This window comes from Pseudopodoces humilis, chromosome 5, assembly GCF_049639895.1.
Source record: "Pseudopodoces humilis isolate 2021_Gansu_Grassland_sample_001 chromosome 5, ASM4963989v1, whole genome shotgun sequence".
In the NCBI taxonomy this organism is placed as follows: Eukaryota; Metazoa; Chordata; class Aves; order Passeriformes; family Paridae; genus Pseudopodoces; species Pseudopodoces humilis.
In genome coordinates this window covers 66,726,421-66,748,902 of record NC_142204.1, presented here as the reverse complement: position 1 = coordinate 66,748,902, position 22,482 = coordinate 66,726,421, and the positions used below count along the sequence as shown (strand labels likewise).

Below are 22,482 nucleotides of genomic sequence, written 5' to 3'. Positions count from 1 at the left end.
AATCAAAGACTTGCTTACATGACCAGGCGGCAATCTGAATATGGCAACAGAAAGGAGAACAAAAGTAATGTGGTTGCAGATAAAGAAGCTGCCATCTGTCCAACAGCTCATGATAGCTCGGTCATGCCTTTTGGAGTCAGTGGTGTCATTGCTGGGGAGGTGTAAATCATGTTTTACATTAATGATTTAAATATTTAAATTTAAGGAAGACTGTTGAAAATGCATTCCACATCCTTTGATTGCTGAATATTTCTGAGGTATTTCAAAGTTTAATTATTAAAAAAACTTTTCAGTCAACTGGAACTGACACATATGTAACAATAATAAAGAAACACAAAAATTATAGGGATAATTCAACTTAAACGTGAGTTGATTTAATTACTGGGCTCAGCCCCCAAAGTTCAGGTGAAAGAAGATCTCACAAGCAATGTTCCACCTCTACCACTTCTCAAAGTAGACCAACACTCTAAACTAACAAAGCTACTTTCATCCAAAAAATTCTGAATGTGGTTTCATATTCCAAACTCATTTATTGCTTTACTTTCCATGTATAACTTGTAGTTTGTAAGAGCTACACAAAACCACATAAAAGGGAAGAGGAAAGGGAGGGGTGTTGTAATAAATTCTGCATTACCTGAGAAGACAGGTAAGTGTCTTCTTGTGCCAGCTCCCCTTGGTGTTAAATTGCAGGAAGGGGTTATATGCAGTTATAAACTCATTGATTCCGAGCTGAGTTTTGAATATTGGGTGGTGACACAGTGGTTATAATTGTGGGTTGCCTGAACTTGAAAAATGTGGTTAAATTACAATAAAGTTACAGTAATGGCCATGACAAAGAATGTCTGTAGCAACCACAAATGAGCACTCCTCAATCTTCACCCTGTTATGAGTTTTACCACTACAGGCATTACAGCTCACAAGGAATTCTCACACAGCATCTTCAAAGCTTGCAGAAGCTCAGAGGAAGAGGACACAGCTCTGTTCAGCTCTGACAAATTACAATCAAGTCACTGTTACAGATTGTCCATGTCTTCCAGGGCAATACAGTATTGTGGGGCACTTTCACTCCTTATAGCCAGCTGGGTCAAGAGCTTCCTGAAGGCTACCCCAAAAATCTGTCTCCTTATTTCATCAGGACCAAAAAACCCTGACCCTGTAGCAGCTGTGAGAAGATGTTATTCCATCATCCCTTTCAACAGCTGCTGGACACTTCTGAGCACAGTATGCAGCAGCAGGACCAGTGTGATGCATCACTGTGTCCCCAGCTGCTGGCAGGTCAGCAGTGTGCTGTAGATCTACATCTCCTTCCTGCTCCTTTTCAAACTCCACCGTGTCAGCTGAGTTGAACCAGTTTTCTGGATGCCTTCCCACTTCCTTAATACTTCAGCAAACAGCACTAAGAGTGTGAAAGGGCTCAGTGCACATCTTTGAAGGAGCCCAGGCCTGGCAAGCTCCTCTTGGCTGTCACTGCTGTGTCAGAGATCTATTTGCCTTTGTTTTCACCTTGTTTTTAAAGCTGCTCTATAGTGTGTTTTACTGCATTTGATGGGGAACTTTAATAGGCTCCATACAGCAATGCTTTTTCTCACCCTGACTCTTCAGCTATAGCAGAAATTGGAAAGATGGTGCCTTGGACAGCTTCTGACCCTGCTCTCAAGGCTGTTTCTTATTCACTCCTGTGGTTCAGATTTCTTTCTAAACATAGCTGTACATGACTTCTTATGACCCACATGGAGGAAAATCCCTAAGAATGGGCTTGGGGCAAGGACACTGAATTCTCCATTACATGTAGTCCCAAACCGCACATTTCCTGCCAGACAAACTGGGAAATAACCCACTGTCCAATATGAGGCAATGAGGGAAAAAAAAAATCAGTTCTCTTTAAACCAGATTGTATCAGACTTCCTGTATAAAACTGTTGGAAGTCATTCCTTTTGTTCACCAAATGACCTCAGCAGGTGCATATCTTTCCTAGAAAAGAGATCCAGCCTATTTTTCAGTGATAGAAAATCCATCATGACCCCTGGCAAACTAAAGATTAATGATCTACTTCACTTTAAAACCCCACTGTATTTAGGTTGGGTTATATGGACACAGTTTCAAGCTGCAGGTCAAAAAAGAAAAATATTTAAGGCAGAATAGTTCCGGTTTGATTTCTGAGCCAGGAAATCCTTGCTGTAATTGCAGTCTCCCAGGTAAGACACACTTCCCCCCTGTGCTCTCACCCAGACCACATCCAGGTGTTTGAGGAGGTTCTACTTTCCTCTTCAGAGAAACACAGTGGCCTCTAGCAATGGCTAATTACCACTCTGCTGATTGACAAAGTGCCAAAGAGTGAGCACTGCTACCTCCATAACCAATAATTACATTTTTGTCAGGCTGCCAAGGTCCTTACACACACCTGCACACTGCCCACACAGTTGTTACAAAGAGATTTATAATAATTAATTGTAACATTCTTATCATGCATCTCCCCACCCTCTTCCAGCAGTAACATGTGAATCCAAAGATGAGCATGTGTGACTTCCTCTCCTTGTTAACCTTAGAGTAAAGCCAGTTAAGAATATCTTCTGTTTGCGTCCTTTGAAGCCTTGAGCCATTTTTCTTCCTGGCATCCTAATTTAATTCTAGGTGAGGAATCAAACCTTTTTCTCTTCTTCTTCTTCTTCTATTTTACTCTGGTTATTTGTTCACGCCTTCCTGACTAGTCTAGACAGTCCTACCACTTATGATTTTCCTGAGATGGATGCTTTCCAAACAGTGCAGCTCTCCTCCCACAGAACATGGGCCAAGCTTCACAAAACCAAACCTGTTCCCACGGATCACCATTTCCCCAGCTAGCAATTAACTTCCAGAACTGAAGAGGTAGGAACTAAGGACCATGCAAGATATTCACATCCCAATTTCCAAAGGCATCTAATGTCCATGTAGCATCCCATCAAGCTGCATCCCTCATTTTTATCCCCTCCCTACTTCATGCTCACCCCTGGAACTTCTCAACCTGCTAACAGTGATAAGTCCCTGTTGCAGTTCTTGTCTTGCTGGTCCTCATGTTACCCTTTCTGGGAAAGCAAAAAGTCCCATTGAAATTTTCCTTCTCCCTGATTTGCTTCTAATCTGTTTTGCATTTTATTCTTTCTTTTTCCTTTTTTTTTTTTTTTCCTTACCATGCTCTTTTTTTACATCCTTCTCAGTTTTCACTTTCTCTCACAGGTTGCTGGCACTATTGACATTCATCTGCACTTAATCTTCTTGGGGTTAAGTCTTACACACAAATATTTGCTTTCCCTGTTGGCATTTCCAACAGTCTAGGCAAAACTTTGAAATTTCCCTGTGGCAATAGCAGTGGGAGGTCTCAGACAGCCGGGGAAGGGGTTTTACTCGCTCTTTTCTCAAGAACTTGCATTGCAGAGTGTTAGTGGTACCTGATTCCTATCCAGAATAGGGGAGGAACAACCTTCTCTGAGGCTCAGACATTAAGCTTGGTCTGTAATTTTGAGTCCTGTCCTGTGAGAGGGTGGAAGATAAAGGTCTACACAACTATGAATGCTATGAAGGGAGAATATAGACTGATAACATCTTCCAGCAGAAGAACTGGGAGTATCAGATAATAAAGTAGGAAACAGGTTGAAGGCAATCAAAAAGTTATGATTCTCAAGAAAAAGCTGGACAGCTTTGTGAGATCTAAATTGACTGGATGTCCTGAATATATAGAAACAAATATATAGAAATTACTTCACCACAGACTTCTTTACCTGAAAATACTGAAGAATGGGAGAGCATCAGCTAGAACTGTCTTCCTGTATGCTTCCATTGATACATGACTTAGGTATCTCTTGGCATACCGTGGGTCTTGGGGTTGGGACATGGGAGAATGCTGACAGCCTTTTACTTTACTTCCTCAGAAAACTGCATTTTGCACCAATTCAGGACTTCTGACAATAAAGCACCTAACAAAGGGACTCTTGTACCCCACTCCACTGTTGGCTGAAGCACTTTAGTTGTTGTATGTATTACATACAACATACACGTTGTATGCAATGAAATTCAATCTTTCCTCACATTTTAAGATCAATACTGAAGTAGACAAGCTCCTTAACTCCATTCAGCTAATACTTAAATACATCCAATCAAGAAGACAATCCAAAGCCAGAATATTTATCATTAAATGCATAGGAGAAATATGTTCAGAGTCACATCTACAGTGTATACTTGAAGTTCAAACAGAAAAAGCTCTAAAATCAATGTTGAATTAATTCAAACAGCCTCATGACAGCTCCAATAATGTTGACTGCATTAGAAAGATTATTCCAGTTATCCTGCAAGCTTTAGAGTTAAAGGCTTTCTGTGTCAATGTTCCCTTTTGGTAGAGTATTGATAACATCTGTGTCCTCTCTTTTTTTTTTTTTTTTCCTAACATTATTTTTTTTAAGTTTTTTTTATTTATTTTACGCATTTTGCACCATTTCCTAAATCAGTTTGTGATTGACCACAGGCCTTAAAAAAAGGGGAGACAGAGGTTTCAGAATTTCAAAACACAAGGAATTGCTTTAAACAATTTAGAAGATTGGATTTAAATTCACAAAACAAAACTCTACATCCTTCATGCATTCAGCAAATTTTATCCAAAAGGTTTTATAAGCTAGAAGATAAAGACTCCAAAATGCATCATAAGCTCCAGCCAAATTCAAGCCACCTGCTCCACACAGCAACAGATACAGAAGGAGGACTCCAGGAATGCTGCAGTGCTTGATTCAAGTTCTGGACTTTTTCTCGTCCACTGAATCTAAACTGGAACGGCTATATCCAGGAAAAGAAGCCAGTAAGACAGAGCCACAGTTGTGGTCAAGGTGTTGTGGCATGAATGGCCCAGGACCATGTCAGTCCCTTTTAGACACAAATAAGTTCATATGTGGCCAAGGCCAGACCACAATGTGAGCTCAAATGACCTCTGTTCCTGCAACTGATATATTGTTTTTGCCCTGAAGGCCAGCAGAATCTGAAAACATCTGGGTGCAACATTAGGAGATCTTTCTACTCCCATATTGTGCTGGGAAAGGATTTCCAAATCCCTGTGCTGCTTTAGAGATGTCAGGAATACTGACTGTGGATGAAACTGCAAGAGAAGAAAAAGGAAAAGGGAAAAAGGAAAAAGGAAAAAGGAAAAAGGAAAAAGGAAAAAGGAAAAAGGAAAAGAAAAAGAAAAAAAGAAAAAGAAAAAGAAAAAGAAAAAGCAAAAGAAAAAGAAAAAGAAAAAGAAAAAGAAAAAGAAAAAGAAAAAGAAAAAGAAAGAGAACAAGAAAAAGAAAAAGAAAAAGAAAAAGAAAAAGAAAAAGAAAAAAAAGAAAAATCCTAGGACCTGGAAAAGAGGAAGGTTACTGTGTCTGATAAATATTGAGAGCAAACATTAACATTTCAGTAGCCACGTTCCCAGCTTGATAGCTGTGGGGTTGAGGCCGCCCCAGGACACTGCCATGTGTAAGTTAATGTTTAAAGATACGTGTGGGTTTAGGAGCAGATTACAGTACACAATGAGCCCTGGGCAAGCCTGAGATTTCTCCATTTCAAAACATAGGAAATGCTGTAAATACCATAGCAAATGCAATTACCAGAGCGTGATAAACACCACTTCGTTAGCAGAGACCACAGGAGGCTTCTCCTGCTTCAGACATTTCTGACAATGAGCAGGAACCAGAGGTCGATCCTGAAGTCTGGACACAGAACAGGCAGGCAAATGCCTCCAGTCTGGGATTTTGTTTTTAGTTCTTCTCTGTCCTGATGCTTTGATGGAAGGTGTCTGTTCCTTCATATCCTCAACATCTATAATGTGTTTCATGAGCAATGACTGTCTTTAAGGACAGGATGCATTCCAGTGGCTCCACTGTGCCGCTTATTTGGAAGCACCAGGACATTTCCCATCAGTAGTTCAGGTGCTTTCAGATATGGGTTAAATATAGGAGGATTTTGTCACTGGATGTGGTTTTGAGCCATTTTTATTACAGCAGGCAAGATTTGAGCACAAAGTATTATTTCCAGGACACATTTAATCAATGATTCTACACCTTTGGGAAAAGAATCAAGACTCACATTTGTTCCTCTGCCCTTTGAAACCAAGGCTCAAGAAAACACAAGCTCCATTAGGATTTCAAGGGACAAATTGTGAAGTGTTCACTCAACCCAAACAAAACGTGCCTGAACTTAAAATGTGTAAAAGGACAAAAACCAAATCATTGATGGCAGTAACAACCCTTCTGTAGAGTCTTCTTTAAAGTGTTTGTTTCCAATCCTCAGAGGCTTCCACAACACCAGCACTCATATCCAGCATGGCACAGAGAACTTAGAAGTGATTTTTAAAAATATTCACTCCAGGTTGTCTTTTTTAATCCAGCTGATGGAGGTGGCCTTTGGATGCTACCTGGTTCCTTCTGGAGCTGCTCAGCCTCAGAGTGGGGGAAATAAACCCTCTCCAAGGAGAGCAGCACAGACATCCAGTTTCAAGAGTAACAGGACAGGGACAGGGTGCTCTGAAAGCCTATACAGCCCCTCCCAGAGCCGTGTCATGAGCCATGCAATGACTCTTCCTCCAGAAGCAGGCAGCCAAAGAGGAATGTCTTCTTCTGACCCACCTAAATCTCCCAGCTTGACCCAAGCTTTATAAATAATGGAGATTTTACCACATTAGTGGGCCACACATTTTGGTGGGTTATTTCTTCATTTACTACTTCCATGAGTTATTTTAATTTTCTCTCATTTACATTGTTATTTTTTCTTTGTCTCTACTCACAGACAACTCTCCAGCAGAGGTACTTACAGACTAAGTAAGTTTTTTTCCCCCTAGATAAGCCATGTACATAGATATTCTCACTTAAGGCAACTTTTATAGATCATGAATAAACTCTCTCCCAGCCAACCCAGAACTCAGAACTCTTTTAAAGTATGAGCATGTGGCAGAGGTGCCCTATGGTTACTGTGACTAAGCCCCTTCCTCATTATTGCTCATCTTCCACACCTAAGGATGCTGCTTTAAAGGTGGAAAACAGCTTCCCCACTCTGCAACAAAATGGAATATTTTGAGTGGATGTGGCTGCTGTGTTTTTGCTTGAAAGGCTCTGAAACAGGATTTCCTTCTTCCCCCATGTAAGGGAAATTAGGACTTAAAGCATCTGAATTTCCATTCCTGTCCTGATACATTGTCAATACAAGCTGTTCCTCCACTTTGACTTTCCCTCCTTTCTCTCCCCAGCCACCATCCAGTTAAGCAATCAAATAATTTTCCACAATAAAAAAATCTAATAAACAACATCCAGAAGAACATATTTGTGTTTGTACCCTGTTTAAAGGCTCTGGAAACACATAAAGAAAGCCAAGCAAACAACTGTGCTCTGAAATGAGTGTACAGCAAAGACAAATGAAGGCAATAAACTCATTGCATTTTGAGGAAATGAAGAGGATATGAGATACCATCCACCTGAAGAAGGAAGCCAGACTTCATACCACCAACATGCTCTTTTTGAATAAATGACCAAACCCCAGCTGCTCATTTGTCACCCAGCTGAAAAAGCCTACTCAAAAGTACAGCACTACCTGTGCAATAAGGCTGGAAATCATGGGAGGTGAAGGGCACAGGATTTCAACAAATAAGTTTACCAGCAAAAAGAAATAATTCAGACCGTTGTTTCTAATCCCAGAGGGCAGGAATCTGGGATCAACAAGAATTGTCTCCACTGGACTGGGATACAGAGCCCAACACACCTGCCTTGCTGCAGATCCTCTGCAGAATGGAAAGAGTTCTCCTGCTGCCCCTGCATAGTGAAGAAGATGGGTCAGTTTGAGGACAGAGTATGTAAATATCAGCTTGCATTTTAGTCCCACATCTTGTCTCAATATAAAAAATTGCACCAACATTCCCCCTTGCAGTTGCTACTGGTTCCTTACTGATCTAAGAAATGCAAAAATACTGCAGAAAAAGTCCATTAAGTGCTTTCAGATCTCAGGAAATACTGTTTTTCCTTGCTTGCTCATAAATTTCTTGGGCAGAAATTTAGACCTTAGTCATATTATTTTCCTTTTGTATTTTACAGTGTCACGGAAACTTGCTTCTCCCTTGGTGTATTTTCCCCTGCTGTCATTCCTTTTACAGATAACTTGACTAACAGTTGCAGCAGCCTTGTTCCAAAAAAAGTTGACAGACTGGGGCAGCAAGAGGAGGGAGTCACTGCATCGGCTGCCAGAGGCACCTGCAATGATTTGTGCAGAAATCAGCTGCAATTGGTCCACCAAAACCGTATGTTCCCAGTCCCTTGAAACCAGGTTTGTCACTTCATATTAGCTGCTGCAAGGGGCTGAGTGCTGCCAGGGCCAGCATCCAAGCCAAGCCTGGCACCACATGGCTGCTCCTGGCTGAGCACAACAGGGCAAGGACACTTCTCCAGGGGAATTTGGAAAGGTACTTGGCTGGCAGAGGCAGGACCAGTTTAAAAGGTTCCATCTGCAGCTTCCATTAGGGACTTGAACTCCTGCTGCCTGAGAGCCAACTTGGCTTGTCATTTGTGAAACTAAACATCAAAATGCATGGGCTGGGAGAAAATATGTCCCAAATTAAAAGATCTCATCTCCCTTCAAGCCACAATGGCTGATCTGGTTACAGGAAGCATCACAGGTGTCCTGTCTGCCAGCTGCCAGCTGGATTTTGGTGGCCGTTGATTTTAATAAATGTTTTGCTCCATCTTTTTCTGTATCTATCTCACAGGTGGGTCAGGAGAGAAAGAGAATTTGAAAGAAAATACTTTCCCTGGTTCAAGGTCAACTGGAGCCAGCAACTAAACCAAAGGACAGGTCTGCCCACAGTGCCTGTAGGAGCATCACATTCATCAAAGAGAGATCCTGGTCCAGGACTACTGAACTACATGAATCATCCTTTCCACCTGCTGACCAACACAAAGTATCAATTTGCACACAAAAACCACACAACTCATCTATAGACTCACAGATTTACAGAAGGGCATGGTGGCTTGCATAACTGGGTTGAACAACACATAACATTCCCTCATTAATTCTGCCAGATCTTGTTCCAGAAAACTTGCCTGAGACTCATTCTGAATGCATTCCCCAAGAGCTGGCTCTAGGAAAGGCCTAAGAAAATCCAAACAGGTGGAGAGCCATGTGCAGCCAGCTATAATGTTTGCTTTCCCCTCCTGCTCCCAACCCAATCAATAGCCCTGGAATAGCCACAGTGTGTTACTGTGATCAGGATGCCAGGACTAAGATTTGAGCACCAAATCATCTTTCAGTGGCTCCCAGACAAAGTCAGTACCTTCACCCTCTGAGACTGAAATGTCATGGAACAAGTATGACTTGTAAGCATGACTGGATTAAAAAAAAACAACAAAAAACCAAAAAAACCCCACACACAAAAACAAACAAACAAACAAAAAAATAATTTAAAAATAATAAAAATTAATAATAATAAAAAACTCCAAAACCCAAAACCCCATGATATGCTTCTTTGGACTGCACATTCTGTTTTGCCTAGGGTTAGTAAGATGATACATCCACCTTAAGAACACCGGCCTCAACTCTTTTCCTTGGAGAACATGTCCCAGGTATCTGAGGAGCACCTTGAGTACACAAACCTCTGTCGAGGAAGGGGATTTGGCTGTGAACACAAGCTCTCTCAAGCATCCATTGCCCAGCACCACTCAATTTCACAGCCCAGATCCCCACCAACCCTTTCCCTGTACCTCTCCCTTCATATTTCACAGTCTACATGTGGTGGGATGTCCCTTCTCACTTTCCCACTCTGGGAAGGCTGTGAACAGGAGGGCAGGAAAGCAGAGGTATCATCACACAGAGGGAAGGAGACAGTGGACTGAAGTCAGCCTTTTCACATCTTCTAGTTGCCACTTTTCCCATGACAGTGTCATCTCCAGAGGGGGTGGATGAGAGGGCCACTGCTCACTACAATGCTGCAATTCTCAGCCCACCTTCAGATGTGGATGCTCAGGGTGGGCTTCAACCTTCCCACTGCCCTCTCTGAGGGAGGTATCAGCCCCCTCAGCCACTGCTGTGTTAGCACAGAGGGAACATGACCAGCTCAGTGAAAGCTCATGACCACTTCTCCTACCTACACAGTGCCTTTGCCCTTGGCTAAGAGACTTCCAAAGGTCAGGGACTCCCAAAAAACTCTCCATCAAGCTAAGAAAGCACTGCAGCAGGATTTGTGCCCAGCAGCTCAAATCCATCACTGCAAGTCTCTCAACTGTGTCTGGGCTGGAAAGCCCAAGGGTATGGCATCCCTGCAGACAGCCTTGGGTGTGAAACAGAGGAGGGACAACCAGGTCTCTTCAGCCCCACCTTGGTGTCTCTCAACATGCAGAGCTCAGCCTACAACTATCAACTGTCTCTGTGGCCACCAGCCAGATGGAAAACCTGAGAGGTGTCCTGCAGGCTGGGGTCAGATGTCAAGATGAACTTGGCCACCAAGTTTAAGTACAGCAGTAGATAGCCTTGTGCCACAAAATATGGAATGATTTAGAGCATTTGGCAGAACTTCATTAAAATGTGACTCTGGATAATTAAAAGCAGCCTGAAGCCATGTGGGTCTCCTTTCCCTGCCAATTCCTGGAAGGATTGCTGCTTCACCCTTCTAGGAGGCAGCAGTACATACACACACACACACCCCTGGTTGTCTTGGCATTTCCTTGCTCGGCAAGTTGGAAACTGGGTATTTTTAAGGATATTATGTACTTGGATGTGCCTGAGACACAGTCAGAGAGAGCTGTGCTCTGGACTAATCTACATTGCCTGATAGGCAGCAAGTTGGTCCAGACACGTTCACCAGCAGCTGTGGCACACATTGGGGCTCCCCTGTTGGTACCAGGAGGGTGCTGAGTGGGGGTCTCACCTCGGCACCTCCTCGCCAGCACGGCTGCCATGGGGACAAGAGTTCAGATGGGTGGGGAAAAGCTCCATTTTCAATCCTAAATTCTGACTGTTCACAAATGATATCAAATCCAAGGCTCCATTATGCCTGGTCATGCCTCCTCCATTGTGTATGAAAACCATCCAACCTACTCCTGACAGAAATAATGTGCCTCTAATAAACAACTGAAAACCAGAGAAATCACCTTGTTTTTCTCCTGGGAAGCACTGCTCAGATCACCTACTGGGTGCTAAAAATATCGTAAAGACCATATGCTATAGAAACATTCTGTGGATATGTTATTATGTATTCCTTTGTGATCTTTTACTCTGTGTTTTATCAGCCTGTATGCATGTGGAAAAATAGAAAACTGATAGGGATATGCCAATCAGAACTCTAAGAGTCCTCTACCACAGCCTGGGTGTGAAAATTCAGAAAAGAATCAATGCAGTTTCTGTGCCAAAAGGCTCCTGGGGATGTTACCCAAATGTATCAATTGTCTCATGGTCTTCCCTTGCCCCAGACACTTGTCAGCAGTTCTCCATTTCATCTGATATTGCTTACATGTACTCAAATTAAACACAGATCATAGGAAGGGGATATGCCCTGGGTGGGTTTCTGGGAGGAAAACAAAAGCACTGTAAATCACTACAAAAACAATCCAGAAGTGATGGCATTTTCTATCATGCTATTAGGCTCATGGAGAAACAACTTCTCTAACCAATGCCAGGGCAAGAAACCACATTTAAAAGAAGATTTTCAAACCTCCAGATATTTGACTTCACTTTAATTCTATTTTGAGGTCTTTTTGTACTTCCCTTGCCATGTAGCACTGTTTTTAACTGAGATTATTTTATATTTCCCTAGTGTCTTAAGACCAGAGAAGGGAGAATGTCTAATGTAGCTCATACAACAAGCAAACACAAAAACTCAGGACATGGGAATTAAAGAGAACTGTCTCCACCAAGCCAAGATGCTACCTGCTCTTTTTCAGACTGCTTCTTCTAAAACTGCTGACTCTGGACTCCATGACCAGCATTCTCCAGTCTTTAAATTCATCTCCCAGAACTCAGAGCAGAGAGAGAACTAGGCAAGCACAGAAGCTCTTAACTTTAATAAGAGAACAAAAATACTACTTTTTCATTTTAATTTTGTGGATAACATTAATTATCCTGGATAGCACAGTTTTCGGCTTGTTTTTCCTAGTAGCCAGGATTTGCAAGACTCACAGAGCAGAGTCACTTTCGGCATCAGCAATGTCCATCACAGCTACCACAGGAAGACCTCTGGCCCATGCATCCAAGGCAGCTGAGGCTCTCTCAGGACATGATACTATTTAATCACTTCCAAAATCAGGCTGGCCTGAAAAATTATGGGGGCTTCCCCAACTTTCCTTCTTTCTTCTTCATCTCTGGGGGCATGTTGCCTGAGAGATGGATGAAAACAAGTCCCCATAGCAAACATCATCTGAACAAGCCCTTCTCTAGTAGGCAAAGAGCTTTAGTACAAGTGGCTATTTCTCTGTGGCTTGTCCCCTCGTGGTGCTGTGAAGTGTCAGTGATGGAGACCCTCTAGCACTGACCTGGTTGAGAGCATCAGGGAAGAGACAGGCTGGGACCAGCAGATGTGCTGCTGCCCACAGATAGACTCAGGGATTCACCCAACTCAGTGGCTCACAGTACATGCACACAGGAGTTGCTAAAACACAAATAATTCTGAAACTATGTCCTCTACTTCCACAGAGGAAGAATGTAATTTAATTTAATTTTTGCTTTGCACAGTAATGGCAAGGCCATTTATGCAATTACATTGCTTTTCTTATCTAGCTAGCTTTTCTGCTGCTCCGAAGTCTTCCAGGTGTCCCAGTCAGGTCATTAGTCTGTTACAGTAACCATGGCGCAACCAGAGAAGATCCAAACCCAAAGATGCTAAACAGATGCTTGTAGACTGCCAGGCTAGCCCACTAATTACCTTGCTTTTTATTTGGGACACTGACTACTCTCATGAAAGCTCTATTATTACCCAGAAAAAGCTCTGGAGGTCTCTCAGAAGACAAGTCCATTCATCTAAATCAATTGAGGTAACAACATGGTTGTGGCCCTTCTGCTTGAGTCAATGCAGAGAGGCTTAATAAAAGGTACAGTCTTCTCCTGCAATCTCTGAGCTTAACTGAAGTTATCAGACTCCTTAATTTCCATGAACTTTATCTCAGTGCTCTCAATGTTGCTCACAATTGGGCCAGTCCCTTGTTGTGATGTGCATGGGGTCATTTTGCAGCTCTCCTGCACAGATAACGGGGGAGGCCAAAAGAACACATTTCCTTACCAACCTGTTGACAAAACCAGTTCAAGCCCCTCTGAATAATAACTACAAGTGCTGCTAGAGATTTCTACTGTCCTTACTGACACCAGACCTCAAGTCACTTCTTGTGCAATCCCTTGTGTGCAAACAAAGCAACAAGGTCCTCTTTATGAGATCACACAACCCTGCAGAAGGCCAGGAGGAGAAATTACAGCTCCTATATTTGCACTAAAATGGTGAAACTCTGCAAGGGAGCTAGATTTCAATCACAACATACAGCATCACCCCTTGGTTTTAGAAACAAGCTTGTGGAAACCTCTGTAACAACAAGCTGGATTAAAGCAAGAGATCTGCAAACATCACTAAGGGGCTGAGACAAGATGAAAAAGTCAAGATGAAGCCGCATTAGTATTTGCCTCTGCAAACACAGAGGCCAAAATGCAAGTGCCTAAAGAAACAACAGCAGGAGCTATCATTGCACTCTGAAACGGCCAGAACAAGCGCCTAAGTGAATTTATGAGATTGTGGGGTTATTGGAAAACTATGGAAAGCAGTATTTGGCTCTTAGCCCAGATTGCAAGGGGCTTAAAAATGCAGCTGGAATTAGCTTACAGCAAAAGCAGCAGGTCCAGGATGAGGGAAGTATTATACTCAATGAGATGTGCCTTGGGTCTGACCTCTTTTCATCACATGCCGTGGGGCTTTCCAAAAGTTAAAAGCATTTTACAGTGATGGAAAAGGCAGGTGGCACATCCCAGTGCATGAAAAAGTTTCTGCACATCTCTTTGCTCTCTTTTGCATCATCAGACACATTTGCTGGAAGGAGGAAAAGGCTGTCAGTTTTCCTTGTTTCACCCCTTGGGCAGCCCAGACAAGGCTGCCTGCATGCAAGGAGCACTGCAGACAGAAGAGGTCAAGCAGGAAGACAATGTCAGTGGTCACTTTTGGGTCACCTGCCCCATGGCCAGCTTAAGCACACCCTGCAGAAGGGACCTCTTGCCTGGAGTAGAGTGACATAAGGCAAAGACATGCATCTATCATGGGATTTTCTGGCTGAGCATGCCAGAGCTGCAAATACAAATTATACATTTCAATTGCACATACTTCTAGCACCAAAGTCTCCCTTAAAGTGTCCACCCCAGAAATATGTAGAGAGCAGGATTCCAAAAGACTTTTAGAGTATGAGATTTGGCTGTAAAAAGAAAATTTCATTATTCCTTTATTCCAAACCTCCTCTGGCCTACTACTTTCTAAGCTGACCCTGCATGCAGCTGTTCCAACACCTGGAGGCAGAACCCTACCTATGAACTCCTGGAATGAGACTTTCATCCCAGCTGCCTTCTGCTCTGACTATCTCAACATTTCCTCCTCTCTGGCTGCACAAAACACCCATGATGTATTTTAAGCAACAATTTATGTCAGTACATGGCAGCTAGTGAGATCCCTGACTCCTCACTACAGTATAAGCCTCATCAGACAACCCTTCATTCTCTGTCCAAGCTCTTCCCAACTTGACACCATCACAGAACCCCTGCTTTGGATGTACCCAGGCTCCCAAACATTTATTTTGTTATTATATTTGTTATTTTTCAAAAACTTCAAGAATAATGCTCTGAGTTATGTTCACTGTCTGTGCCTTGAAGCTGGCACACACCACACACTGCAGCTTAGGAGCCAGCATGGGGCAGCTCAGCTGAGCATATTTGGAAACAGAAATTGTTTACCCTGTGACAGGATGTGAGAAGACATGGTGACAATTGGGAAAGCCACCACTACATGTAACAAGGCAGAGAGAGAAGGGAAACACTAAAGAGAGGTGTACCTGGGAAGAGCTGAGGAACAAAGTTCTAATATTGCAGCAGCCAGAAATGTCATCCCTTTCCCAGGCTGGGGGACACAGGTGCCAGGAGCCGGCGCTCGGCTGGGCAAACACAGATGCAGGAGCTGAATGGGAGCACAGTCAGCCCCAACTATTTTTAACTGGTGCAGAGGAAGCTTTTACTTTTCATTATGAAGGCGAAACAAAGTGTCCATCAGTTGTGCTGAATTTGTTCACTTGACGGGTGGGGGTTGAAGCATGTAAAGCCCCCCAAGCCCTTGTGTGTGGGACCAGCAGCTCTAATCCCCCCCAGTCTGCTCACAGCTGCGTGGGTCAGAGAGTGCAACACCTGAAATGCACTTTTGATACATATGCTGAGGGTTGTCCCAGCTTACCCTGGGGGTTTCTTCCTGCTGATTTCCATTAAACCCGACCAGTGAGATTCACTGCTGGCATAAACGAGCACCAGCCCATCAAGATCCCCTGCATTTAGCTCAGCATGATGAAATAAACAGTGCAGAGGCATCACAAGCAGACACTAGCAGTTGGATCTGGTGGTCCCCCAATGCCACTTTGCTACCCTGGACAAAAATCCATGGATTTGGCAGCAGCAGCACCTTTACTTGCCAAGTATGTTGCTTGTGGCAACAAGGGACAACTGGGGAGCAGGGGAGGTGGGAGGGAGGAGGCAGGGCTGGGACCAGAGCTCTCCACCTCCCCCTTCTTGCCCAGACAGGGTTATAGCTCTGCAATTTAATTGTAGGATAATTAATTTCCTCTTAAACATCAATTTCTGCTGCTGTCCCCTCACATATATTTAAACAGCACCATTCCACACTCCCTCCCCAAAATATCAGTAGCAAGAAAATACTTGCTCATGGAGCATCCCAAGGAGAGGAGCTGTGTCACTGGCCAGATGGCCACACAGCAGCTCAAACTGTGTATGCTGGCATTTGGCCAGGTGGTGAAAGGAAAAGGCTCAGCCAGTTACTGAATGCCCTGCATCCATCTCCCAAACAAGCCACTCATACATCTGCTGTCACACATAAATATCACACCTCAGGTGAATCCACAGAAGACACAAGTGATGATACCTGTCCTGTCCATCCTGACCTACAGAAGTGCTTAAAATGTTCTCAGCTACCAGGGGAAAACACCAGCCTCACAAAACAAGGTTTGGCACTAAACCAACTCTCCAAGTTCCACTTTTTCAAAAGTATATGCACATCCAGAACATGCACACACGACAACAGGTTGCTCCTTTCTGCCTAATAAGCATTTATTAAAATTCTGCATTTATTACACACACTACAATCCCATAAAGGGGCTCAGAAATCTCCAACAGTGGGCCTCTTTGGACTTTACATACGTTCTTAAGGGAGGATTGCCAAGAGGGTGAACTGCTTTCTGTGGCCTTCCTTGAAAGGAGAAAGACACATTTCATCTGTCTTGTTCAGAAGTAAGTGCTGGCATCACTCAAAGGAACTCTACCCTCATCACTCACATAAAACATGCCCTCAAGAGTCTATTTTTCCCCAGCTGCTACAAAGGCAGCTCAGGGCGATTAGTTCAGTAGATGTTTATGCTGTTATGTGGAGTCAAAGCAAGAATAATCCCTTACAGTCTATCATGGTCCAGGCACTGCTCTCGCTACATGAGGTGAACACAGGAGTTCAAAAGCAAAGATCTGCTCCTGAACATTTCAGCTGAAATTAAAAAATGAAGTCTAGAGATAGCAAACCCAGGAATGATCTGGGTGGGGGAGGACAGGATCACAAGTAATACTATTTTCAACCTATTGCTCATGAACAAGTTGATATCGAGCTTTGCTCAAATCCACTGGAAGCTAAAGAGGTTAACGTGGAGGTCAGCTTTGAAAACAGTTCAGTATTTCCCCACCAGTGTGTTACTTTGCTAGTGATACTACCCAAGGAACAGGAAAATCAGGGACCTGCTGCTCTGCATTCATATACATATGTTCACAAAGGACATGGAAATGCTTGTGCTCACTTTGAAAACAAGGACTGGAAAGCAAATGAATCCCTTACCCGGTTGTCCTCTTGAATCTCCCAGTCACTGGAGAAGCTCAGCACATGCTGTGCCTGTGAGCAGTTTGAAAACTGGAAAAGGCTGGCAAACATCCTTCTATTCTCCTGGGTATCAGGGAAAATTGCCTCCTGGAAGTTGACTCCATGTGGCAGAAGAATGTAGTTCTCATCCATTCTGGAACACAGATTGCAAGGGCAGCCCACTGTGAGAATGAACAGCACTCTCTCTCCTGCAGAAGTCACCCGTCATGCTTCAGTGTGTCTCAACAAAAAGTCACACAGACTTTTAGCCAGCAAGTGGCTCTCAGCTCTCCTAGCACATAAGTCACCAAAATGACTATTTCCACCACAAGGACTGGATCAGGCAGAAGCAGTAAGAACCAAACAGGCTTCTTCCACCCTGCAGACACCTGTGAAACCCCAAGGAAGGGGTGAAGGAGGCAAATCTGTATTTTGGGCCAAAGTTTCTACTGAATTTGCATCACTTTGCCCTTAAGCCCAGAGTTTAAGTACTCCTTCAAGCATTCAATAAATAAATTGTGTCAATAAAATGTGTTTAAAGATGTTGCTGCAGACTAAGCTCTAGACAGCATCAAAATTAGTTTTGTTATGAACCCAGTGTAAGGATATACCAAGTATTTCAAAACAAGCCACTGAGCAGTATTTCACAAATGCTCTTGAATTAAAAGGTCATGGTGATGGCTCTGTTCCCACATTGTGGTTTATTTTCTTATTCTTTCGATGAGCCCAAAGTCAGGGTTTGGCTGGGACTCGGGAGAGTCGATGGAAAGCTATCGGGTGAGTATTTGGGAATGGGTTTTAAACTCCCATGCCAAACTTCGGCAAACAGGCGCTGGCTTCTCTCCAGCTCTGTGACCGTCCCGCCGTAAAAACAAAAGCAGCAGCACTCGCGAGCTACTCAACAGCAGCTCCCTGTGCATGTGCTGGCCGACAGTGCTGGAATACTATGGGAGTTTGGTGTTTCGGGTTTTTCTTTCCCTATGAAACTGCGGGTGGAAGCGCTAAGGAGAAGGCGCTGCGCGGAGTGCGGCAGCGGCACGGAGCGAACCCTGCGGGCAGGAGCGGGCGCGCATCCCCCGCCCGCAGAGATGCCCCGGAGCCGGGATGCGACATCCCAATCCCTCCCCGGACCCCCTACCCCGGACTCACCGGAGGAAGAAGAAATAAGCGTAGCCCTGCATGACGGTGTGCGAGTGGCAGGAGAAGTAGCCGAGGCCGGTGAGGTTGAGGCGGGAGCCGGCGGGCACCTCCAGCATGCTGCCCCATGCCTGGTCGCACAGCAGCTCGATCTCGGCCGAGTAAAAGAGGTCCCCGGCTCCCTGCTGGGGGCCACCGGGGGGTCCCCTCTGCCAGGGCAGGTAGTTGTAGGCGCCGTAGGGGTCGGGGTGCAGCGCCAGCACCCGCGCGTACACGATGATCGCGGCCAGCTCGGCCCGGCAGCCCTCGCTGAGCGGCCGCCACTCTGCCGGCAGCTGGCAGCCCCCCGCGCCGCCCGCCCGACCCCCCAGCACCAGCACCAGCCCCAGCACCAGCACCGGCACCGGCACCGGCACCGGCAGAGGCGACATCGCGGGCGGTTCCGGGCCGGGGGTCAGGGGGGTTGGAGCGGGGGGCAGGACGGCCCAGAGGGGCTGCGGACTGCCCCGGAGGCTGCGGGGGACCGGGGGTGGGCGAGAGCGCAAGGAGGCAGCGAGGCGGAGATGGGAAGGGCTGGGGGTGCAAAGTGGAGGGAGGGAGGAGTGGAGGGCGCCAGGGGCCGATGCCCAGAGGGCTGAGAGCCGAGCAGACAAGGGGGCGAGGGGGCGAAGATGCAGAGGGGCAGGGGATGTACCGGGGCAGAGATGCGAGGAGTAGAGATGCAAAGGGGAGGGATGGGAAAAGGCAGAGATGAGAAGGGGGCAGAGAGGCAAAGGGGAGGGATGTAAGTGAGAGAGGTGCAAAGGGGGAGGTGAAAAGGGAGGGATACAAAGGGGAGGGATGCAAAGGCAGAGTTGCAAAGAGGAGGAATGCAAAGGGAAGAGGTGGACAGGACGGAGACTGCAAAGAGGGAAGATGTAGAAGAGCAGAGATAGGAAAGGCAGGCACAGTCCAGGGTGAGGGCAGCTGCTGCCAGACACTCTCCGGGCCCGGAGTGAGCACTTGGTGGCACCCAGGGCTTTGGAAGGTGAAGGTGTGGCACATAGGGTTTTAGAAGTGCAAGGGTCCCAGTGGAGCAGGGGGCTGTGCACAGCTCCACTAGGAAAGAAAATCCTGGGAAACTTAAGATGTGTTTGTGTAGAAACTTGTAACTCTAGTCATCCACTTCTCCCACTTCAAATGAGGCTGGAGAAAAACTTGTGTAAGAAAAACAAGTGTAAGAGACCAGATCTTCCTGGCAGCCTGCAATTATTTTCCAAAACACACCTGGTGAGCAAGGTAAAAATAAAAGACCAGGTTCCAATATATTTTTACTTCCCACTGCTTCATCCTAGAACAGTCGGATGCAGCTTAGGGCTTCTCCAGCTTTTTGGCAGATAGCTCAAAGACTGACCCTCTCCCCACATACAAACTGCTGTGGAGCTTCTCCCAAGGATCCCTGGGGGCTTTGCACCACTCATAGCCTCCAACAGCCTCTTTTTATTTCAGTATTCTCCTTTTCCCACATCTCATCTCACTTGGAATAATAGTCAGGAATGGGCATGGGTTGCTTAAAATCTTTTGGAGCTTTTTTTTTTTGTATGAATATCATGGAGACACAGTCACAGTTAAATCTCTCCCTGGCTGTAAAGGTTACTTGAAGTCTGTCAGCATGTCCTGGCTGGTTCCTTTAGTCTAACCCTCCATCTGTCTCCATCTGACTCTCCAGCCCTCCACAAGGACTAGAAGCTCTTGGAAGCAGAAGGTGCTCTTTGTTCCATGCTCATGCTGCACTTGATATAGGAGGATCCTTGTGCAGGACTGAGGTTTGAAATAACAAGCAAAATAATGAATCATCAGTTGAATAATGCTGAGTCAACTTCATAATAGTGAGACAAAACATCTTTAGTGACAAGTGACTTCCTCTGGAATAGTGTCATCAGTCTCATCTGTGTGCTGAAGAGTTTAACAAAGTAGTATTCATATTTCATGATGGCAAGATGCTACAATATATTTCATCATAGCTTTATGCATGAACAGCAAAGTTGGTTCTTGCTAAGAGAAACAGATTTTGACTTTTTTCCCTAAAAAAAATTCAGAATGTCAGATAGAGTTTTTCTAATTTTTTCCTCTGTTTCTCAAAGATCAACAAATTGCTTTCAACTTTCAGGAAAAAGTTTAAAAGACAATTTTGAATTTTTTTAAGAAAATACCCTTAAGAAATCCCAAAAGACCAACAGGCTCAGTGTTTCTTTAATGTTAACTATTATGAAAAACTGCTTTTTGCTTTGGAACCTGAAGGGACAACGCTGGTACACAAGGTTTCAGAGCCTCTTTCAGTAGGTTTTAGATAAATAAATAAAGAATAAAGAGTAAAACAAAGAATTAAGGCTGATGTTGACTTCAGATAAAGCTTAGGCAGTTTTGGAGGCATTTTGTGCAATCTAGTGTAAATGGAGGTTTTGATATGAACCTCAGGTTTCTGTTGAGAAATGGTACCTTGAGATACTGGCAAAGAATAAATAGAGAAGTGTTGCAAGGGGTGGGAGAGACATTCAGCCCATCCAAGACATTCTCTCCATGTCTGTCCATGTCTTTCCAAGTGTTATGACTGATGTCAGAGCCTGGCAGCTTCAGCCACACAAATCTTGTGTTCAGTGTGGGCAGCAACATGCGAGTATTTATGACTTCAGTGCCATTGCTCTGGAGGCAGAGCTCTAAGAATCTGAAGAAATGTTTGAAACCATAGGTTGGGTGGTTTTGTCCTGGGAACCAAATTCTCAGCTTGTGTGAAATGCAGTTGCTATTTCCTCTGTGTATACATAAAAGATTGATATCTTCTGGGTAGTAAAGCCTCACATTCAACCTTCATCTGTGTTTACTGTGTGTTGTAAGTAAGTAATGGTCAGCTGTCCTCAAGCCACTTTGGAAATATCTGATCTAAGCTGTGATCTGTTCTGCTGTTCCTCACATTTCATTTAGCCACCATATAACATAATTTAGCTGAGAGGGAAGACAGGGTGAGAAAGGACAGGCAGCTCACAAGCAAAATATGGAAGTCTTTCCTTAATGCTACTATTAATAGCCTAAACTGCTTGTATTTGACCAGAGTGTTTGAATCAGTGAGCCAGCTCAGAATGCACAACAGCATTTGCTGGCATACTCTGATGCTGGCTGATGCTCTCCAAATTGCTTTTTGGTGGTGATCACCAGAGTGTGGATGCAAATAATTAATGTTCTGTGGAATTTCTCTGTCATTCTGCAGAGTGGTCATGTCAGCATTTTGAGGATATAGCAGGCATCCATGGAGTTGATTTCAGAGCTGGATGAGATGAAGGGGGCTCTAGCCATAACTCTGGAGCAGACACAGTAGGTGTGCAAGTCTGCACATAAAAATACCTCTCCCTTGGAAATGCCTGATTTCCTTGGTCTCTTCCATTCATGTTTGTTGATGCTGTGCCCACTGTCACTGTAAGGACATGAGGTGACTCATCTTCTCCTGTGCCCTCTGTGACATGTCTCCAGCTGAGACCTCTCCCTGTCAGGAGTCTCTCTGGAGATTTATCAGTGTGTAACCTTTCCTTACCATACCAAGAAGCTGATCCCTTTGCTGTTTCAGTTCATTAGCAGCTCTCAGATGGGTATTTTGATAAAGAGTTCAAACCACCTACATTCAGTGATTTTGTTCTTAAATTTCTCTCCACAGAAGCATCATCAATTTTCTTCTCTCTTCCTTCATTTCTGAAGTAGTGAAAAGTAACAGGAGCATCTGAATGTGTTCCAGGATTCCTTTCTCTTCCAGCTCTAGATAACGAGGAATTAGTGACATGAAGTAAGGATTTAAAGCCCTCCCTGGAGACCACATCTTTCAGATCTGTGTTTGCTGTTTCTCTGCAGGGATCCACCGGCTGATCTGAGACATTCTTCAGTGCAGTGTGAATATTTTGTACTGTGAACTCAGTGTGGGTCTGACAAGTGCTGTAGCCAAAACCAGCTAATCAGAGGAGCACCAATAGAGCCAATTACTGCTCATGCTGCACTTTCAGCCACTCATGCATGTGCCACAGTTATTCATTCACTTCCTCTGCTTAGATAGTCTTGTAGACTTTGAGACAGGCTCATGATTTTCCCAGGCAGGAGCTCTTCATTTTTTTTCCACACATTTTTACAGATATTTAAATCAAAGATTTCTCTCCCTGGGCTATGTAATTTTCTTTGCTGTTTCTGTGGCAATGTGGGTGATTGAAACCTTTTAT

General features: G+C 44.4%; 1 protein-coding gene across 1 annotated transcript in view; it reads right to left on the bottom strand.

The window, feature by feature from the left end:
- Window positions 1–19,453, bottom strand: part of CCDC3 (coiled-coil domain containing 3) — a 35,510-nt gene extending 16,057 nt beyond the window's left edge. The window contains exons 1-2 of the mRNA XM_014255161.2: window positions 18,260–19,453; window positions 17,090–17,264 (exon numbers count right to left, since the gene is read on the bottom strand). Coding sequence (XP_014110636.2) covers window positions 17,090–17,264; window positions 18,260–18,678 — 594 coding nt within the window. The 5' untranslated portion in view covers window positions 18,679–19,453. The remainder of the gene's footprint in view (window positions 1–17,089; window positions 17,265–18,259) is intronic.
- Window positions 19,454–22,482: the final 3,029 nt, after the last annotated feature.